We start from the raw sequence: 16,828 nt of genomic DNA, 5'->3' as shown, positions 1-16,828 counted from the left end.
GCCTCTTGTAAAAAGTGGGGTTTGAGCTGAGTCTCAAAGGAAGACAGGGAAACTAAAAAATGTAGGTGTATTCCTCCCTAGATTAGAAGAGTATTCCAGGCATGAGAAGGATACCTCAAAGGTACAGAAACTGAAGAAGGAATGTTGTGTGTGAGGAATAGCATGTAAGGCCAGTACAGCTGGTGATGGACAGTGGGAATGTGAGAGCAGAGGCAATCTGTTGGAAAAGATGTGAGGGAATGAGATCAAGGGTCTTTGTAGAGCAGTTAGTCTTGTCAAAGTGAACTGCCATCTCTACATCCAAGACTGGAATGAAGGAGATAGAGGGAATTATGGCTAAGTGATGTGAAATAAAGAGGAGAAAAGCTAGAGCTCTCAATGAATGGCCTAATTTTTCACTTAAGTATGAGGTGAGGTCCTCAGCTGAGATGGTAGGGAAGGGGTACCACTGGGAGACTTGAGGAGAAATGAGAAGTTTTAGAACAGCTACTATGGAAAGTAAAATGGTGAACTGGGGAAGAAAAAAGACTGCCTTGCTGTAGTAAGGGCCTACTTGAAATTAGATAACATAAATTTGTAGCAAATAATAGATATTATAATTAGATAATATAAATTTTGTGTAATCAGCATAGTTTCATGATTTCCTCCAGCTCCATTTAGCAGCACATAAATATCAATGAAGGAGGAAGATGGTAAAAAGAATTTGGGTTTGGGCTTAGGGTTTGGTGAGGCATGATTAGCCATAGGAGATTCAAAGTAGAGAATAGCGTAGAGTTGAGTTGGTCCACTGATGGGCTAGGGTAGGAAAGGGAGGAGAATGTAGCCAGTGTAGGGGTAATAACCTGGGAAAGAACTAAAGGGTGGAGGGATTGGATGTCATGATGAGGATGAAACAAGATTAGGGACTCTGAGGCACAGGAAAGATGGAATGATAAAGGATTATGATCAGGATTCAGGAACATGGAAGTGGAACACTTGTGGTGATGGCTCTAGGATACCTTTTGAAGCTTAATGTTACCTCCCTTTCACAGTCTACAATCTAGCCTAATAGACGTGCCTGCTGTTTCCCAAACTCAGAACTTCATTTCTCATCTCTAGACTCTTACATAGGCTCTCTACTGTCCCTTATCACGTCTACCTCTTAGAATCAATTTCTACCTTCCTTTAGGGTTCAGATCATATGCCATCTCTTACTGGAAGCTTTTCTTGATTCCCTTATTATTAGTATTCCCTCCTTACTCCTCAGATTACTATGTATATGTATTTGTTTAAAAGTTGTGTTCTCCTTTCCACTCTCCACTAGCCATAAATTCCTCATGTCCAGAGATTATTTTTCATTTTGTCTTTGTAATCCCATTATCTAGCACAATGCCTTTGCATGTAATTGGTGCCCAGGAGATACTTGTTGTAATGGCCTGGATTGGTGTTGCTTATTTTGTCTAACCTGCTGTGTATTTTTCTGTTTTTAACCAATATAAACTAATTTTGATGATTACTGCTTGAGTTTAAGAGGTTGAGATTTGGTGACCTATGCCCATTTTACTTCCCTTGAGATTCTAGACTTTTTCTTCCAATGAATTTTGCTGCCACTTTGTCTATGATAAAATCAGTAATTTGGTTAGTTTAGTGCTAAATCTGTAAAATAATTCAAGTAGTATCTTTTTAAAATTGTCATATTTTTATCAGTGTGCAAACATGAAAATCTAATGTCTCTCCATTTATCTTCCTTTATTTCTTTAACAAGTGTTTTATAGTTGTATTTACATAAATCCTACATATCTTGGTAAGCAAGCATTCAGCTAGTGTATGCATTTTGTAGATATTTTCAATGGATTTTTCCTAGCTTATTCTCCCAATTTTTGTTAGTACCATGTAGAAATGCTAATGATTTTTACAGATTTTGTAACCTACTTCACTGAGGCTGTTAATCATTTTGATTAGTTTTTCCACTGATTCTCTGGGATTTTCGAAGTAGATGTGTCATCTGCAAATAAGACTAATTTTGCCTCCACTTTGCTGACATTTATACTTTTATTTTCTCCCTCTTGTCACATTACTATAGCTAGCATTTCTAGAACAACGCCAAAACCAATAAGGAGACAGGGCAACCTTGACTTGACAAACCTGTATTTATTCAGAAAGCTGGAAGTGCTTCTTCATTGCAAGTAACTAGTCCATGGTTTGAGATACATGCTTTTGATCATATTTTTAAATGACCCTTCCTTACCTATATGTGCTGTGTTTTGAAGATTTTTTTCTGTCACATGCATCCCTTTCACTCCATTCGCACAGACACCACCCTAATGACCTCTCACCAGAAATAGTGCAATAGCCTACTAGTTGGTCTTCCTGCCTCAAGTCTCTCCCCCCTCTATCTTCCACATGGTTGCCAAAGTTATTTTCCTAAAGCACAGGTCAGACATAACACTCCCCTACTCAACAAACTCTGTTGGCCCCCTCTAGGACCAAATACAAAATCTTTTGTTTGGCATTTAAAGCTCTTTACAGTCTAGTCCAGTAGAATCCTGTTCCAATGTTCTTGTATATTACACTCTCCATGTCCACTATAGTCTATCCTTACAGGCCCATTTGCTGTTCCTCCACCTCCTGGCCCTGTACCTTTGTACTGGCTGTTCCCCTTGCCTGGAATACTTTCCCTCCTTATCACCACCTCTTAGAATCCCTGCCTCCTTTAAGACTCAGCTCAAGTGCCACCTCCACCAGGACGACTCTCCTGGTCCCTCTAGCCATGCTTTCCCTCTAAGACTGCCTTTCATGTGTTCTACATTTATCTCCTGTATACCAATTTATCTATTATGTTTTCACCTTCATTAGAATGTAAGATCTTTGAGGGAAGAGACTATTTTTCCTTTTTCTCTGTATCCCCAGCACTTAGCACAAGGTTTGGCACATAGAAATTTTGAATAACTGCTTGTTGATGGGTTGTATGTCATTAATGATACAATTTTTCTTTTGAGGAGTGCTTTAACTGCATCCAAAGAAAAATTTTATGTGTTGTCTCATTGTTGGAATCTTCTTCAGTGGTTATTTATTGTTGATGTGATGTTATAACCTACTTATTATTCAGAATGTTGGTACTTACTCTCCACTTAGACCTTATCTTTTGCTTATACCCCATATCAATTATTATTTTATTGTTGTGATCTATAAAGAATGTATTTATATTTCTACCTTTTCATATTTATTTCTAATTTCCTTGTATATAATCAGTTGTAAGCGTACTAAATGATGATGTGAAATAGCATATTATTTAATATTCCCATTCAAAGGACAACAAAAGTCTTTCAAATCTCTTTTCTAACAAGTCTGTTCAGCTGTTTTCTTTTTGTTTTCCTTCCTGATAACTAATATCCACCTCTGAAAGAGGAACACTATCTGACAGTCATGTTACTGTCAATTTTTTTGTTGCCATTCAGTCAGCTTTTCCTTTAGGTACTTATATATTATGCTACTTGTATTTTTTTCCAAAAAACTGCTCCTTTTTTGTTTTAGTCCTTCAATTTTACTCTGCCTTTTAATGTATTTCTTATATGCAGCAAATTGTCGAGTTTTATTTTCTTTCACTTTTACTAGGAAGCTTAAACCACTTACATTTAAGTTTGTTATTGGTAGGTTTTTGTTTTCTGCCATTTAATTCTTTTACACCGATTCTACCCACCCTTTTTCTACCTCTTTTAAGTTCACAATTAAGCCTTGAGATTAGTTTTGCTTAGAGTAAATTGATTCTAATCTTTTCCCACAGATTCTTCTCACTTTCTTCCCATTACTGTGATCCATCTCAAGGTCCTCAAATACATTTTTATCTTGTCTTCTTTAAAAAAAAATTCCCACAACAAAAATCTACGGTCTGTCTCTCCCATCCACACCCCCCCCCCCATTTAAAAAGAAAGAAAAAAACTGTTAACAAATACACAAAAACAAATTTCTACATTAGCCATGTTTAAAATGAAAAATTGTCTCATTTTGCATTCTGAATCTTTAGCTTCCCTAAAGGAAAGTGAGTGGCATGTTTTATCCAAGTTCTCTGAAGTCATGGTTGATCATTACATCGATAAGTTCCTACTTGTTTTAAAGTTGTTTGCACTTACACTATTGCTGTTATTGCTTAAACTGTTCTCCTGGGTCTGCTTATTTCACTTTGCATCAGACTTACAAGTCTTCCAAGGTTTCTCTGAAACCGTCCTGTACATTATTTTTTACAACACAATGTTATTGCATCAAATTTTATACTGTAAGTTGTTCAGCTATTCCCCAATGGATGGGTACTCTTCAGTTTCCAATTCTTTGCCACTTCAAAAAGAGCTATGAACATTTTTGTACATTCATATTTAAAGTTTGTTTTGCTTAGGAATGATCTCATCTCTTCAACTTTTGTTGTTTACTCATTTTCATCATGTCTGATTCTTCATGACCCCTTTTGGGGGTTTTCTTTTTTTCTTTCTTTCTTAAAAATTTATTTATTTTTAGTTTTCAACATTCATTTCCACAAGATTTTGAGTTCCAAATTTTCTCCCCATCTCTCCTCTCCCTCCACCCCAAAATACCATGGGAGTTTTCTTGTGCAAAGATACTGGAGTGGTTTGCCATTTCTTTCTCCTGCTCATTTTACAGATGGGGAACCTGAGGCAAACAGGGTTAAGTGACTTGCCCAGGGTCACACAGCTAGTACATATCTGAGGCTAGATTTGAACTCAGGTCTTCCTGACTCCAGGCCCAGTACTCTACCCATTGTACCACCTAACTGCCCTTATCCCTTAATCTACCTTCCCTCTAATTCTCTCTTCTCCTCTTTCCCTCCTATTTCAAGTGCCAGCTGCTCTCCCCACCCCCTTTTCCTTGTTTGTATGGCTTCTTCTTGCACATATTATGTCCCTAATATATGTCCATAACCTTCTTTTCCCCTTCCACCCCTACTGTATTTATTTTTCTCCTTCCTTTTTCATTCTAAGAATGGTGACAGCTAAAAGATAAAAAGTTACAATAATAGAGGAGGAAGCAAGAGGTAGGAAGAAAAAATGGAAAATGGGAGAAAACCCACTCATCTCTTTTGCTAACATTTGGGTTTTTAAAAAAATAATACATAGTAAAATGTTCATATGTTTGAAAAAATATTTTGGATGTTATACAATTCCCTCACTACATGCTAAAAATCACAGTGCTTTCTGTTTTAAGGTTCCTGTGATGAAAGGGTACGTGTTGCTTCTTCGCTATCAAGAAAAAAACTAGATCCAAAGAGGCCTCTGAGAAGTGAGCAAACTGAATCATCTTTAAATGAGTTTTGTGAACATCTCACTGACGCTGTTATTTTCCATATAATTTCAAGTGTTTCAGATGGTACTGAAGATGGCAGAGCAAAACTGAAATATGCTGGAAATAAAATTTCAGCATCTGAGAAATTCATTTCAATTAATTCTGAGATGTTGGGAGCCCAAGGATCCAAGAGTAGAGTAATTCTTATTGGGGACATTGCTTTCAGCATTTTTGAAATTATTATTCAAATCCTATCTAATAGTAACATTTTAAAGGCAGATGTTACTGAGCATGCTGTTTCCCAGGAAACAAAATACATTTATTCTCCAGATATGGCTACCATAGACATTGATGATCTCTTTCAAGATCTCCTATCAGGAGTGATTCATGTGCTGACAAAAGAAATAGGAATTAATAATCAGTGTAATACTAAAGGGAAACCAACTCCCAGATTTCAAAGTCAGAGTACTCCTATTTGCCAAAAAACTAGACCCATAGAAAGAGACATAAGCCAACGAAGCTGGGACCCATCGCTTACTCATAGAACAGATCAACTTGTCCAGAAAAATAAAAACAATTCTGTGGCATCTAAATTAGACAGTCTACTAGGGAGCCTAAAAAGTCATGAATCTAAAGAAATGGTGAATAAAATTTTTAATATTGTCTTAGATTTATTTTTGCCAGATGAATGCCAAAGTGGGGCTTTGGACTCTGTCAAAGCATCAACAAGTCATTTTTTTGACTCTTCAGAGAAGCAGCCTAGTAACCTGGGCTTATCTCCCAAATCCGTATTCCTCCTCAATGTTGTATGTGAGAAACTTATAAGGACACTTTTGGAAAAATGTACAACCACAGACATGCTGACAGGCAGCCCTGTTTCTGAGGAATTGTCTCCTGTGGAACAGCAGCTTTTTAATGTAATCCAAACTATTGAGGAGGAAGAATTTGGTTATGGAGAAGGAAAAGTGAGCCCAGTGCAAACTGAGCCATTTCAAGCAGAGGACTTTGTGTCAGAATTTGTGTTGGAACAGCTGGCTGAAAGTGAGCATGAGTTGCTTTCCTCAGAATCAATGCTCAATGTAATTTCCCATGGCTTGGTAAAATCTCTGATGGAAAAACTGTCAAACAGCATACAGGCAGCCCCCCCAAAACCTCCGTATGCCAATACACTTTTAAAATACAGTGCAAGGGAAAAACTGTCCAATGCCCAAGGAGTACAATCAGCAAAAGACCACATGCGGCCTAGGGACAAACTCACATCAGAGACCCTCAATCATCTCCGAATAATTGGCTCCAAAATCAGACCACCCTTTAAGCAGTTTTCTGCTTCTTCTATGAAAAAACTGAGGAGGAAAGATCTAAAAATTAAAACAGTTCCCAGAATGCTGCAATCAGACCAACTCAATACAGGTGTTTACTCAGCCACATTTTTGGAGGACATTATTTCTGACCTGTTTTCTTCTATTTATACTTCATTGTATGACCGAGATGAAAATGTCACAGAGGAGCAGCTCAATGAGATGAATACATTAATTATCAATTCCATGGTGAATGCATTTAATAAAGCTCAAGTCACTGTGCTCCAGAATGCTGAAGAAAGGTTGTGTTTTCCACCTGTACAGAAAGAAGCTGTGACCAAAATTGTTGACTCCGTTTATAATGAAGTTTTGCAGGAATATGAATCAAAAATGACTTATGTAAATGAGAATGATGCAGTTGATGACCTCAACTTATTAGCTGAGCGGACAACCAGTGCTGTGCTGGATGAGATTTTAGACTACCAACTGCCATCATGTTTTGTGGAAAGACTCACTCCTGAGTCATACTACCCCCTAAAAGTTGAAAATGTCCTTCAGAAACTTCAAGAAAACCTGAGGGAGTTCAGTTCCCAAGTTCAGCCTTCAGCAGGATATACTACCATGTTGCCTCATTCATTTTTAGAGGATGTCATTAGAAAGCTGTTATCACAGATCATCCCTCCATCATCTAGTGATGTTTGGTCTATGGAAAAGAAATATTTAATGAGTTCAGACTTTAATGAAATGTCTGCCTGCATAATAAACAAAGTTATGTCAGCCATTTCTAAACACAAAATTTGGCTCACCGAATATGATCATCAATATTTATATTCAGAGAGAAGTCTACAAACAATGGTTGACTCTGTTTACAATAATATTTTGCAAATCTCAGGTGGTCACTCATCAATACAGAAAAGTATAACAAGTCGAAGTCCTATCATTGTTGACAAAATAGCCAGTTTTATTATTCAAGAGATTACTGAAAGTCACCTTCAGCCCTTTTTGTTTGGGGATAGTGCCTCTCAATCAACAGCTGCCACTGATGAAGTGTCCACCATGGTTAAGAACGTTCTCAGTGAAGTGACAGGGCTGCAAAGACCCCATACAGCATACTCTCTAAGCATGGGGGTTTACCCTGCTGAATTTGTGGAAGAAATTGTTGCTAGACTCTTATCAAAGATCTTCAGCCCAAAAGTGAAAACTGGGGCAGAACTAAACAATGTGACACACAAAATTGTAGATTCCATAAATGCTCACTTTGACCGAGCCAAAGTCCGAGTGGTACGCCATGATGAGGCACAGCCTTTCCCACCTCTGAATATCGATATTGTGGATGAATTGGTAGACTCTGTTTACTGTAGTGTCCTGAAACAGCATGGACTAGATCCTACAGGTGAGCAAGAAGAACTAATGAGGACGGACATTTTTGTTGAAAATCTTACCAATTTAATTGTAGCAGCAATTTCTGATTATCTTCTTCATCCCCTTTTCTCTGGAGAGCTCTCTGTTTCTTCCTATTCTTCTTTGACAGCAGAGAACATTGTGCAAGAAGTCCTAAGTGGAATCAGCAAAACTAGCAAACAAAGCCAGAGCCTGACTCCATATAATACCTTACTGCCTTATACTTTCTTAGAAGACATGATAACAGTGCTCCTATCTCGAATCTTTCCTTCAACTTCTGCAGTGGTTCCATATCAAGAAGATCTAAAAGATACATCTGAAGTTAATTTCAATGAAGTTGCTTCAAAGCTGATCAGCGATATCCGCAAGAAAATTTCAAAACACGAAATTCGACTTTCCAAAGATATAGAAGAACCACAATATATTTATTCAGAAGATGATGTCCAAAATCTTGTTGACTCTGTTTTCAAAAACATCTTGCAAAACTCGGGCTCACAAGAAGCAATGGAACAAGAAATAATGAGCAGTAACAATGCTTTTATTGATCGAGTAGCTGGTTTTATCATTAGAAATATTTGTCAGCAACACCTTCAGCCATTTGTGTCCGGAAAGAGATTTCCTCCACCCCCAATGTACCATGTTGGTGGGCGAAGACAGTTGTTACAGTTTTATGCTGGTGTGTATTCCTCAACGTTTTTGGAAGAAGTAGTCTCTGGAGTTTTATCCAAAATCTTTTACAGGGTAGTGGGTGTTGCATTTGCCAAAATAATAAGAGAACCTGAAAGTAAACTGGAGGAGACAGCTGTTAGACTCATAAATTCAGTGTCAGAGGAGTTTGAAAAAGCAGAAGTAAGCATTCTAGAAAATGCTGAAGGGGAATTAGGTTTGCCACAAGTAGATAGGGATGACATCATTAAGATAATTGACACAGCTTACAACAAAGTTTTGCAAGAAGGTGATTTAGACCTAACACTTGATAAAGATTTTTTCAATGATACAAAGACTTTGGCTGAAAGGATAACTAAAATCATTCTGGCAGAAATCTTTGATTTTCAACTCCAACCAGATTTAGTCGCAAGGCTACCATTCAAAGCCCTGTCAAATCTCAATGCTAATGTTTTGCTTAAAAAAGTTCAGTATGAAATTAACAAACCAAAACCTCAGAGACAGACTTCGACAATATATACAACTATGTTATCACATACTCATCTGGAAAAGATAGTCACCCAGCTTTTATCACAGATGTTCTCAGACTCCAGAGCGGAAGACTCAGTTACTTCAAAGCCTGATTTAAGTAAAGCTGTTGTGAAATTAATCAATGAAATCATGGCCATCATTTCCAAACATGCTGTCTGGATTACAAAGCATGGAAATGAAAAACAAAGTATGATTTCAGAAACAGATATTAAGAATATGGTGGAATCCATTTATGCTGACATTTCACATTCAGATCTCTACCAGTCTCTTACAAAGGATAAAAAAGACATAAATAATATACCTGTTTCCAAAATAGCAAGTTTCATAATCAAAGAAATTTTTAACCATCACCTTCAGTCATTTTTATCTCAAGAGCAAATCCTATCTCAATCTACAACCAACTTAACTAGGAAACAGACTTACAAAGGTGTTGAAATTGACCCAAAAGAATTGTCTCTCATTGTTAACTCAGCTATATTTTTGGAGGAAGTAATTTCTGAGCTTTTATGCAAACTTCTTTATGCATTTTCACATAATTTCATCTCATCTGAGGATCCAAAGTCTAAAGCCAAAGTTGCTAACATTGTTACAAAATTAGTCCAATCAATTGTGCTTGAGTTTGCAGCATCTCAAATTTTTGTTGCTGAAAATTTTGATGAAAATCTGTGTTTTTCTGAAGGGTATAAAGAAATGGTTAGTAAGATAGTCAACTTAATTTATGAAAAAATAACAAGTGATTATAAATCTCTGGATCTCATTTACACAGACATAGAACATGACACTAAAAATTTTGGAAGCAAAATATATAATTTACTTTTGGGAGAAATTTATGATTATCAATTACAGGGATTAATTTCTGGAACATTATCTTTGTCTACCTATTCTTCACTTAGAGCTGAGAACATTATTCGAAATGTACTAAATGTTATTGGTAAAGAAAGCCATTATTTGCCATCTTTCATTACTGTGTTACCTCGCTCTCTTTTGGAAGATATGGTTTCCAAACTTTTAGGTCATATTTTTCCTTCATCTGAAGCCAACGTTCAAATTAAAGAACAAGAGGCACCACCAGATGATGAATTTATGTCAGCAGCTTCAAGACTGACGGATGCTATTATAGCTGAAATTTCTGAACATGAAATTAGACTGACCGCTGCAGAGGAGAATGCCTCACATATGGATCTGGAAACTATTGAAAGCATAGTTGACTCAATTTGCAAAAATATTTTGAAGAAAGCTGAATTCCAAGCGGAAGTGCAAGCTGAAGTCCAGAAAGAGGAGAGTGAGAAGGGAGGCACATTCCTCACCAAAATAGCTGGCTTCATTATGAAGGAAATTGTAGATCACCATCTTCAGCCATTCTTACATGAGGATGACTCTGATTCTGGTGGAACTTCTGATAAAGAGTCTGTTGTTGATGTTCTTGAGCAAGAAAAAGAACCACTATGCACACCCCAGCCTTCCCTCTACTCAGCAACATTTTTAGAAGATGTTATTTTTGATCTTGTTAGGAAATTGTACCCTGTCCCAAAAACTCCTGAGCACGATGAAGATGAAAGTATGACAGAGACCAACCTTGTAAGCATGGGTATCAAATTAGTAAATTCTCTAATAGGTGAATTTCGAAAAAGTGATATTAAGGTTCTCCCCAATGCTGAAGAATTGTTTTCTTTTCCACCAGTAGATAAAGAAACCATTAATAAAGTGTCTGACTCTGTGTATGAAGAGGTTGTTAAAAAATACAGATCTGAGGGTACTCATCATGATGAGGAAGAGAGCAAAATTTATATTGAAATGATAACCAACTTAGCAAAGAATGCAATCTCAGGTTTCAAGGTTAAGCCACTTTTTTCTGGAGACTGGTTTTCCCCATTCTTTTCATTTCTAGAACCAGATAACATCACCCAAAGGGTCCAATGTCTGCCACAAACGATCTCATTTGATAAAGACATAAGAGGTGCTCCTATCAAAGATTCCTCACTGAAAGATTCCCTTGCAGTTGTAAATCTAACTAGAAATATAAAAGATGAAACAGATCTGGGCACAATATGTGAAAAGAAGAGTGAAGAAAACGTTGAAACTATACCTACAAACGATAACCAGGATTCAATGTTCATTTCTCTAGCTAGTACTATGAACACTAAAATGTGTGCCCTGGAATCTGCAGATTGGGATCTAACTGACAAAAGGGAAAGTGAGAAAAAGACAAGTGAGAGCCCAACCAGAAAAGATGAAGACAAGGATTCAATAAAATTCACTTCTGTAGCTACCAGTATTAAAAATAATATAAAAAGTCACCAGGACCATGCTTGGAAAACATCAGATCAAAAGAATGATGAGTTTTCAGCCAAAGATGAGGCACATGAGTACAAGGAAGAGTCGATAAAAGTCTTTGCAGTTATGAAAAGCAGTAAGGGGATCCCGGAACCAGATTTCAAGAGAACACCTAAGAAGAGTAGTATAAAGAAAGAACACCAATTGGCTGCTGAAAGCAATGAAGAAGAACCAATACAAAGCATTTCTCCAGTAAAAAGTAAAAAACCACCAGAACCAGTTTTGAAATTATCAAGTAGTAAGAAGTTTGAAGAAAAGAAAAAAGACATTTCAGTTGGGACAGATGATGAAGAAGGGGCATTTAGTCTCACTCCTGCAGTCACTACGGCGAAAAGTCCAAATATAAAATCAACCTTTAAAAGCAAGAGAGAGATCTGTGTTCAAACAGATATTGAAGATGAACCAATAGTGTATTATGAAAATATGATTGAGAATATTTATAGTAATGTTTTAGATATATCTACTCAGACATCTCTAGATGATACCCGTTATACAAATGTTATTCCTACCCAAAAAGTACATGCTGAGAATCTTGGCCAACCTTCATCAGGGGCTTCCTTGCACCTGGCTCACAAGGGTGTTCCTGACAAAGGCAAAGAGGTGAAGAAACACCCTCCTGCTGATGCCAAAATATCATGCTATTCACCTGAAATGAGATCGGGTATTTTTTCAGCAAGATTTTTAGAAGATGTTGTCACTGAGATTGTAAACAAACTGGTCTTTTCTTCTTCACCAGAAACTTGTGAAGAGTGTAAAAAAATTCAGGATGATGCAAATCAGACTGAGCTCTATGAAACAGCAATGAAACTGATTGATTCCTTGTTAAAAGAGTTGTCTGATGCCCAAATTAGGGTGTTTAGGCCCACTGAAGAAAAGCAACCTTTGCCCCAGGAACCTAAAGTACTGATTGAGGAGAAAGTACCAGACAAGCACAGTTCTGTTACACAGGAAGCACCAGCTCTCCAGAGAACATCCTCACTGCCTAAAATGCCACCTGTGCCCCCCAAAACCTTGGTTGATATGGGATCATGTACAGATATACAACATTACATTGATATGCCACCAGTGGATAAAATATTGGTCAATAAGGTTGTGCACTCCTCTCTCTGTAATGTTCTACACGAATACAGATCTCAAGACTCAATTTGCAAAGACATCAATGATAGTGATAAGTTAGCCAAAAGATTAGCTGGTGCTGTAATAGAAGAAATCTTTCAGCATCAGCTCAGCCTACTACTACAGGATGAATTGCCCACTGAAGTGTGCATACCTCTGGAATCTAAGGATGTTGTTACAAAAGTACAACAAGTGGCCAAAAAACACACCAGAGAATGTCAAACTTCCTCACCATATACCATCATGCTGCCTCACGGATTTTTGGAAGAAATGATTTCATCTCTTCTAGCCAAAATTTTTCCATCAGGATCAGAAAAAAATCTAGATTCAGAAGTAGGTGACAGTCTTTTTACTGAAATGAACTTCATTCAAATGAAATTAGTCAGCAGGGTTATGACAGAGATAACAAAAGACAAAGATATGGTAATACAGTATGTTGAGTGCTTACACCCCAATGATGATGAAGTAATTCAGGTAGTGGTACAGTCTGTTTATAGTAATCTTTTGCCACAGTTTGGTTCTCAAGAGGTTATACAGAACTGTGCAACAAGCGGATGCAGAACGCTTTCTGAAAGCATAGCTGACCTAGTTATAAGGGAGGTTGCTGGAAATCAGCTGCAGACATACTTTTCTGGAGAATTAACACCCCATCAATGTGCTGAGGTTGACAATGTTGTTGAAAATATTCTTAAAGATATCTCCCAGAGCTCAGCAGGTCTTCCAACCAAAGAAACCTCTGATCAGAAATTATCTTTGAATATCCTAGAAGAAATTGCAGTACAATTTTTATCCCGACTTTTGTCTGTGTTCCCTATGATAGAGAGAGAAAGAACCAAGGCTTTGGAGGCTGAATTGGAAAAAATTACGAACAAAATAATAACATCACTGAAAGAGTTTGTATCAAAAAGTTCAATTAAAATTGTACAGCAGCCCAATGAACCTCCCACATTGCCTAAAGAAGATAACCAGGCTATTGAAAAAGTAGTCGATAATGTCTATGACAGTGTTTTAAAACACTCTGGCTCTCACACTTCTGTGTATAAAGATCTAATGGGGAAGAGCAATGTTCTAGCTGATATAATAGCCTTCTTAATGGTCAAGGAAATTTCCAAACCTGAATTTTGGCCTCATATGGAAAGAACCCCTCAGGAGGAAAAACGCTCTCTGGGGGAAAGAATCCCCCGTGAAGAAAAATTTTCTTGGAAAGAAAAAATCCCCCACGAGGAAAAATTGTCTTGGGAGAAAAGACTTGCTCGTGAGGAAAAATTTGCTTCTGAGGAAAGAGTCCCTCGTGAGGAAAAATTTTCCCGTGAGGAAAGAGTCCCTTGTAGGGAAAAATTCTCTCATGAGGAAAGAATTGTTTATGAGGAAAGATTCCCTCATAAAGAAAGAATCTTTTCTCATGAGGAAAGATTCCCTTCTGAGGAAAAATTCACGCAGAAGGAAAGAATCACTAGTGAAGAAAGAATCTCTCATGAGGAAAAATTCCCTTGTGAGGAAGAGACATCAGGTCCTCAACTGGCACTAGAAGCTGTCAAAATTATGGGAAAAGTCCTTAAAATTCTTGATGACATTAAGTCACAGGAGAAACCTTCAGCCCTCAAAACTCCAGTACTGGATGCCTCCTTTTTGGAGGAAACATTGGCATTATTCCTAGCAAAAATACTCAAGTTGCCCTGTGTTGTAACCAAAGAGGCAAAAAGCTTATCCAAACCTGAACTGAATAAAATTGCATCTCAACTGACAAAATCAGTGGCTGCTGAAATTTCCAAAAGTAACATTAGTCTAGTGGCTTCTGACCCTGAAGTGTACTTTTTGAACCCAGAAAATATTGAAATGATTTCTCAGGTTGTTGATTCTGTTTATAATAACGTTTTGCGACAATCTGGAACCCAAGAGGAATTCTTTCAAGATATAAAAGGTATGAACAGATTTTTCCCCAAAAAAGTAGCTAGCCTCATAATTAGTGAGATTTCTCATCATCCCCCAGAATCTGTTAGCTTCCATAGTTCATCCACTGATGTCATCAGTGATCTGGATGTTGACCGAATTGTTGAAAAAGCCAGTGAGCGTGCCACAAAAATGGGCTCTGTGCTCTTTAAAGAAGGTGATATTGGGGGGGATGACCTGCAAGTTAAAATTGTCCCTCACCTTGGAAATAAGCCAATGAGAATAGATCCAGACATTGTTTCTCAACACTTGGCAGTGCTTTCACTCAAAACTCAACCACTAGAGAAACTGAAGAAGCAGTGTTTGTCAAGAACTGGACACAGTCTAGAAGAGCTAAGAAGAGCTTCAATAAGTGGGAAGAGCTACTCCTCGGAAATAGTGGACAGAGAATCAAGAAAAAAGGAAAGACGAGTCTCCTTAGATAAAACAGGACGGTTGGATGCAAAGCCCTTTGAGGTAAGCAAAAAAGCAATGCCCCCCCCCCCCCCAAAATTAATGAGCAGGCATTGCTTTTGTCTGTAAATTACAGTCAACTACGTAGCTTGGCATGGTCAGAGAATATTCTGCTTAACCCCAAATTGCTACAGCTAAGTGTGATGTTGAAGTAACAAACCTGGCTTCCAGAAACTTGTCAAGAGACTCGATCTTATTACTTTAGCATCAAACCATGTACAGTGTAGCCTTCCAGTTTTCAAAGAATGAAAATGCTGTTTTCTACCAGAGACTTCCAAATCCACACACCAATCCATATGACTTAACTGGTCACACACATTTTTAAAAATCCCTATACATCATGGAGGATGGAATTTTCTGGCATTTCTAAAAAGTCAGATTAAAATGAGTACCTCATTGGGTCTCCCACCCTCAAGTTGTACCTATCCTACTTACACTAGTCACACCTCTCTGTTTCACTCCTTTTTATGAATATCAATGATCACATTCCCAGAAAAGTATAGATGGACCATCCCTCACATAGAAAAGGGGAAAAATAGGAGGAAGCTGGGCGAGCTAGAGAATTTGCACACTGTCTGTTTGGAAGTGGTGCAAGTTCCCAGAATGACTGAAGCATGAATGTCCCCATACAAATATAAAAACACATTCAAAGTGAAATAGAAATAATTTGGCCATTCTCTACCATTATGGATTTTCTGAATGTCACAGGTAACTGAGATTTGACTATGTCTTAATTTCTGCAGAAGCTATGATGGCACTTTGGTTTATAAAATAATGGTGAGAGTCAGAAAAATCGCTTGGTGTCAGAAAAAAACTGAGTTCAAGTCCCATTTCAAACACTGTGTGATCCTGGGCAAGCCAGTTAACCTCTCTGAATGTGAGTTTCTTCATCTATAAAATGGAAGAGAATACCAACAGTACTTAACTCACAAGGTTGTTATGAGGATCAAATGCAATAATGTATTAAAGCAATTTAAAACCATAATGTCCATAGTGCCAGGTGGGGCAGGGAGAAGAGGAACCTTATTAAAAGATTTGTCCTCCTTCAGGAAAATATCTGCATTTTGAACTATCTATGGGTTGGTCTGTGAAATCATAAGACTGCCAGGGTAGGTGATTGAAAAACTTCAAGGAACAAAGTATATACACTTCAGGAAACACAGTGGGTACAGCTGATGATTTGGGGGTTAGCCTGAATTAGAATCCTAGCTCTACCACTTACTACCTGTGCAATTATAAATTGCTTAAACTTTCTGGGCCTCAGTTTCCTCCCTTGTAAAATGAGAGGGGAGATGATAGCATGGAGTAGTAGAGAGACAATAAGGAAGACTTCAATTCATAGCCTACCCCTGAAGGTACTATGTGACTGTGGTCAATAATCTTACCCCATAAGTGCTTCAGGTTATTCTCTGAGAGTAAATCTGTTTTTTTTTTCTTTTTCGGTTTTAATATTTATTTTCCTCAATTACATGTAAAAACAATGTATAACCTCCATTTTTTACAATTTTGAGTTCCAAATTCTTTCCCACTCCCACTCCGTCCCCCCCTCAGTCAAAAGGCAAGCAATTTGATAAAGGTTATACATGTGCAGTTAGGCAAAACATATTTCCACATTGGTCATGTTGTGAAAGAAAACACAGATACCTCCTCCCCCCGAAAAAAGAAAAGAAAAAGAAAGTAGGAAACCAGTATGCTCTGAACTGCATTCAGACTCCATCCATTTTTTCCCTGGCACTGGATGGCATTTTTAATCATAGGTTCTGCAGAATTGTCTGACAGTAAATCTTGCCAGATCTGCACTGGTGATA

General features: G+C 37.6%; 1 protein-coding gene and 1 long non-coding RNA gene across 12 annotated transcripts in view; one reads left to right on the top strand and one right to left on the bottom strand.

The window, feature by feature from the left end:
* The window catches only part of LOC140516960 (uncharacterized), a 199,289-nt gene that overhangs the window by 48,685 nt on the left and 133,776 nt on the right, over positions 1–16,828 (bottom strand). The gene's annotated exons all lie outside the window — the stretch shown is intronic.
* Positions 1–16,828, top strand: part of LOC140516958 (fibrous sheath-interacting protein 2-like) — an 87,472-nt gene that overhangs the window by 52,908 nt on the left and 17,736 nt on the right. For 5 of the 7 annotated variants that reach the window (XM_072627790.1, XM_072627788.1, XM_072627789.1 and 2 more), the window contains one exon: positions 5,194–15,023. In XM_072627790.1, the coding sequence (XP_072483891.1) occupies positions 5,194–15,023 (9,830 nt within the window). Of the gene's footprint in view, positions 1–5,193; positions 15,024–16,828 lie in introns of those variants that run through there. The other 2 variants (XR_011971432.1, XM_072627793.1) reach the window with 1 other exon arrangement.

This window comes from Notamacropus eugenii (genome assembly GCF_028372415.1).
Source record: "Notamacropus eugenii isolate mMacEug1 chromosome Y unlocalized genomic scaffold, mMacEug1.pri_v2 SUPER_Y_unloc_1, whole genome shotgun sequence".
In the NCBI taxonomy this organism is placed as follows: domain Eukaryota; kingdom Metazoa; phylum Chordata; class Mammalia; order Diprotodontia; family Macropodidae; genus Notamacropus; species Notamacropus eugenii.
Note: the sequence above shows the minus strand (reverse complement) of the source record. Positions and strands in the feature narration are given on the sequence as shown.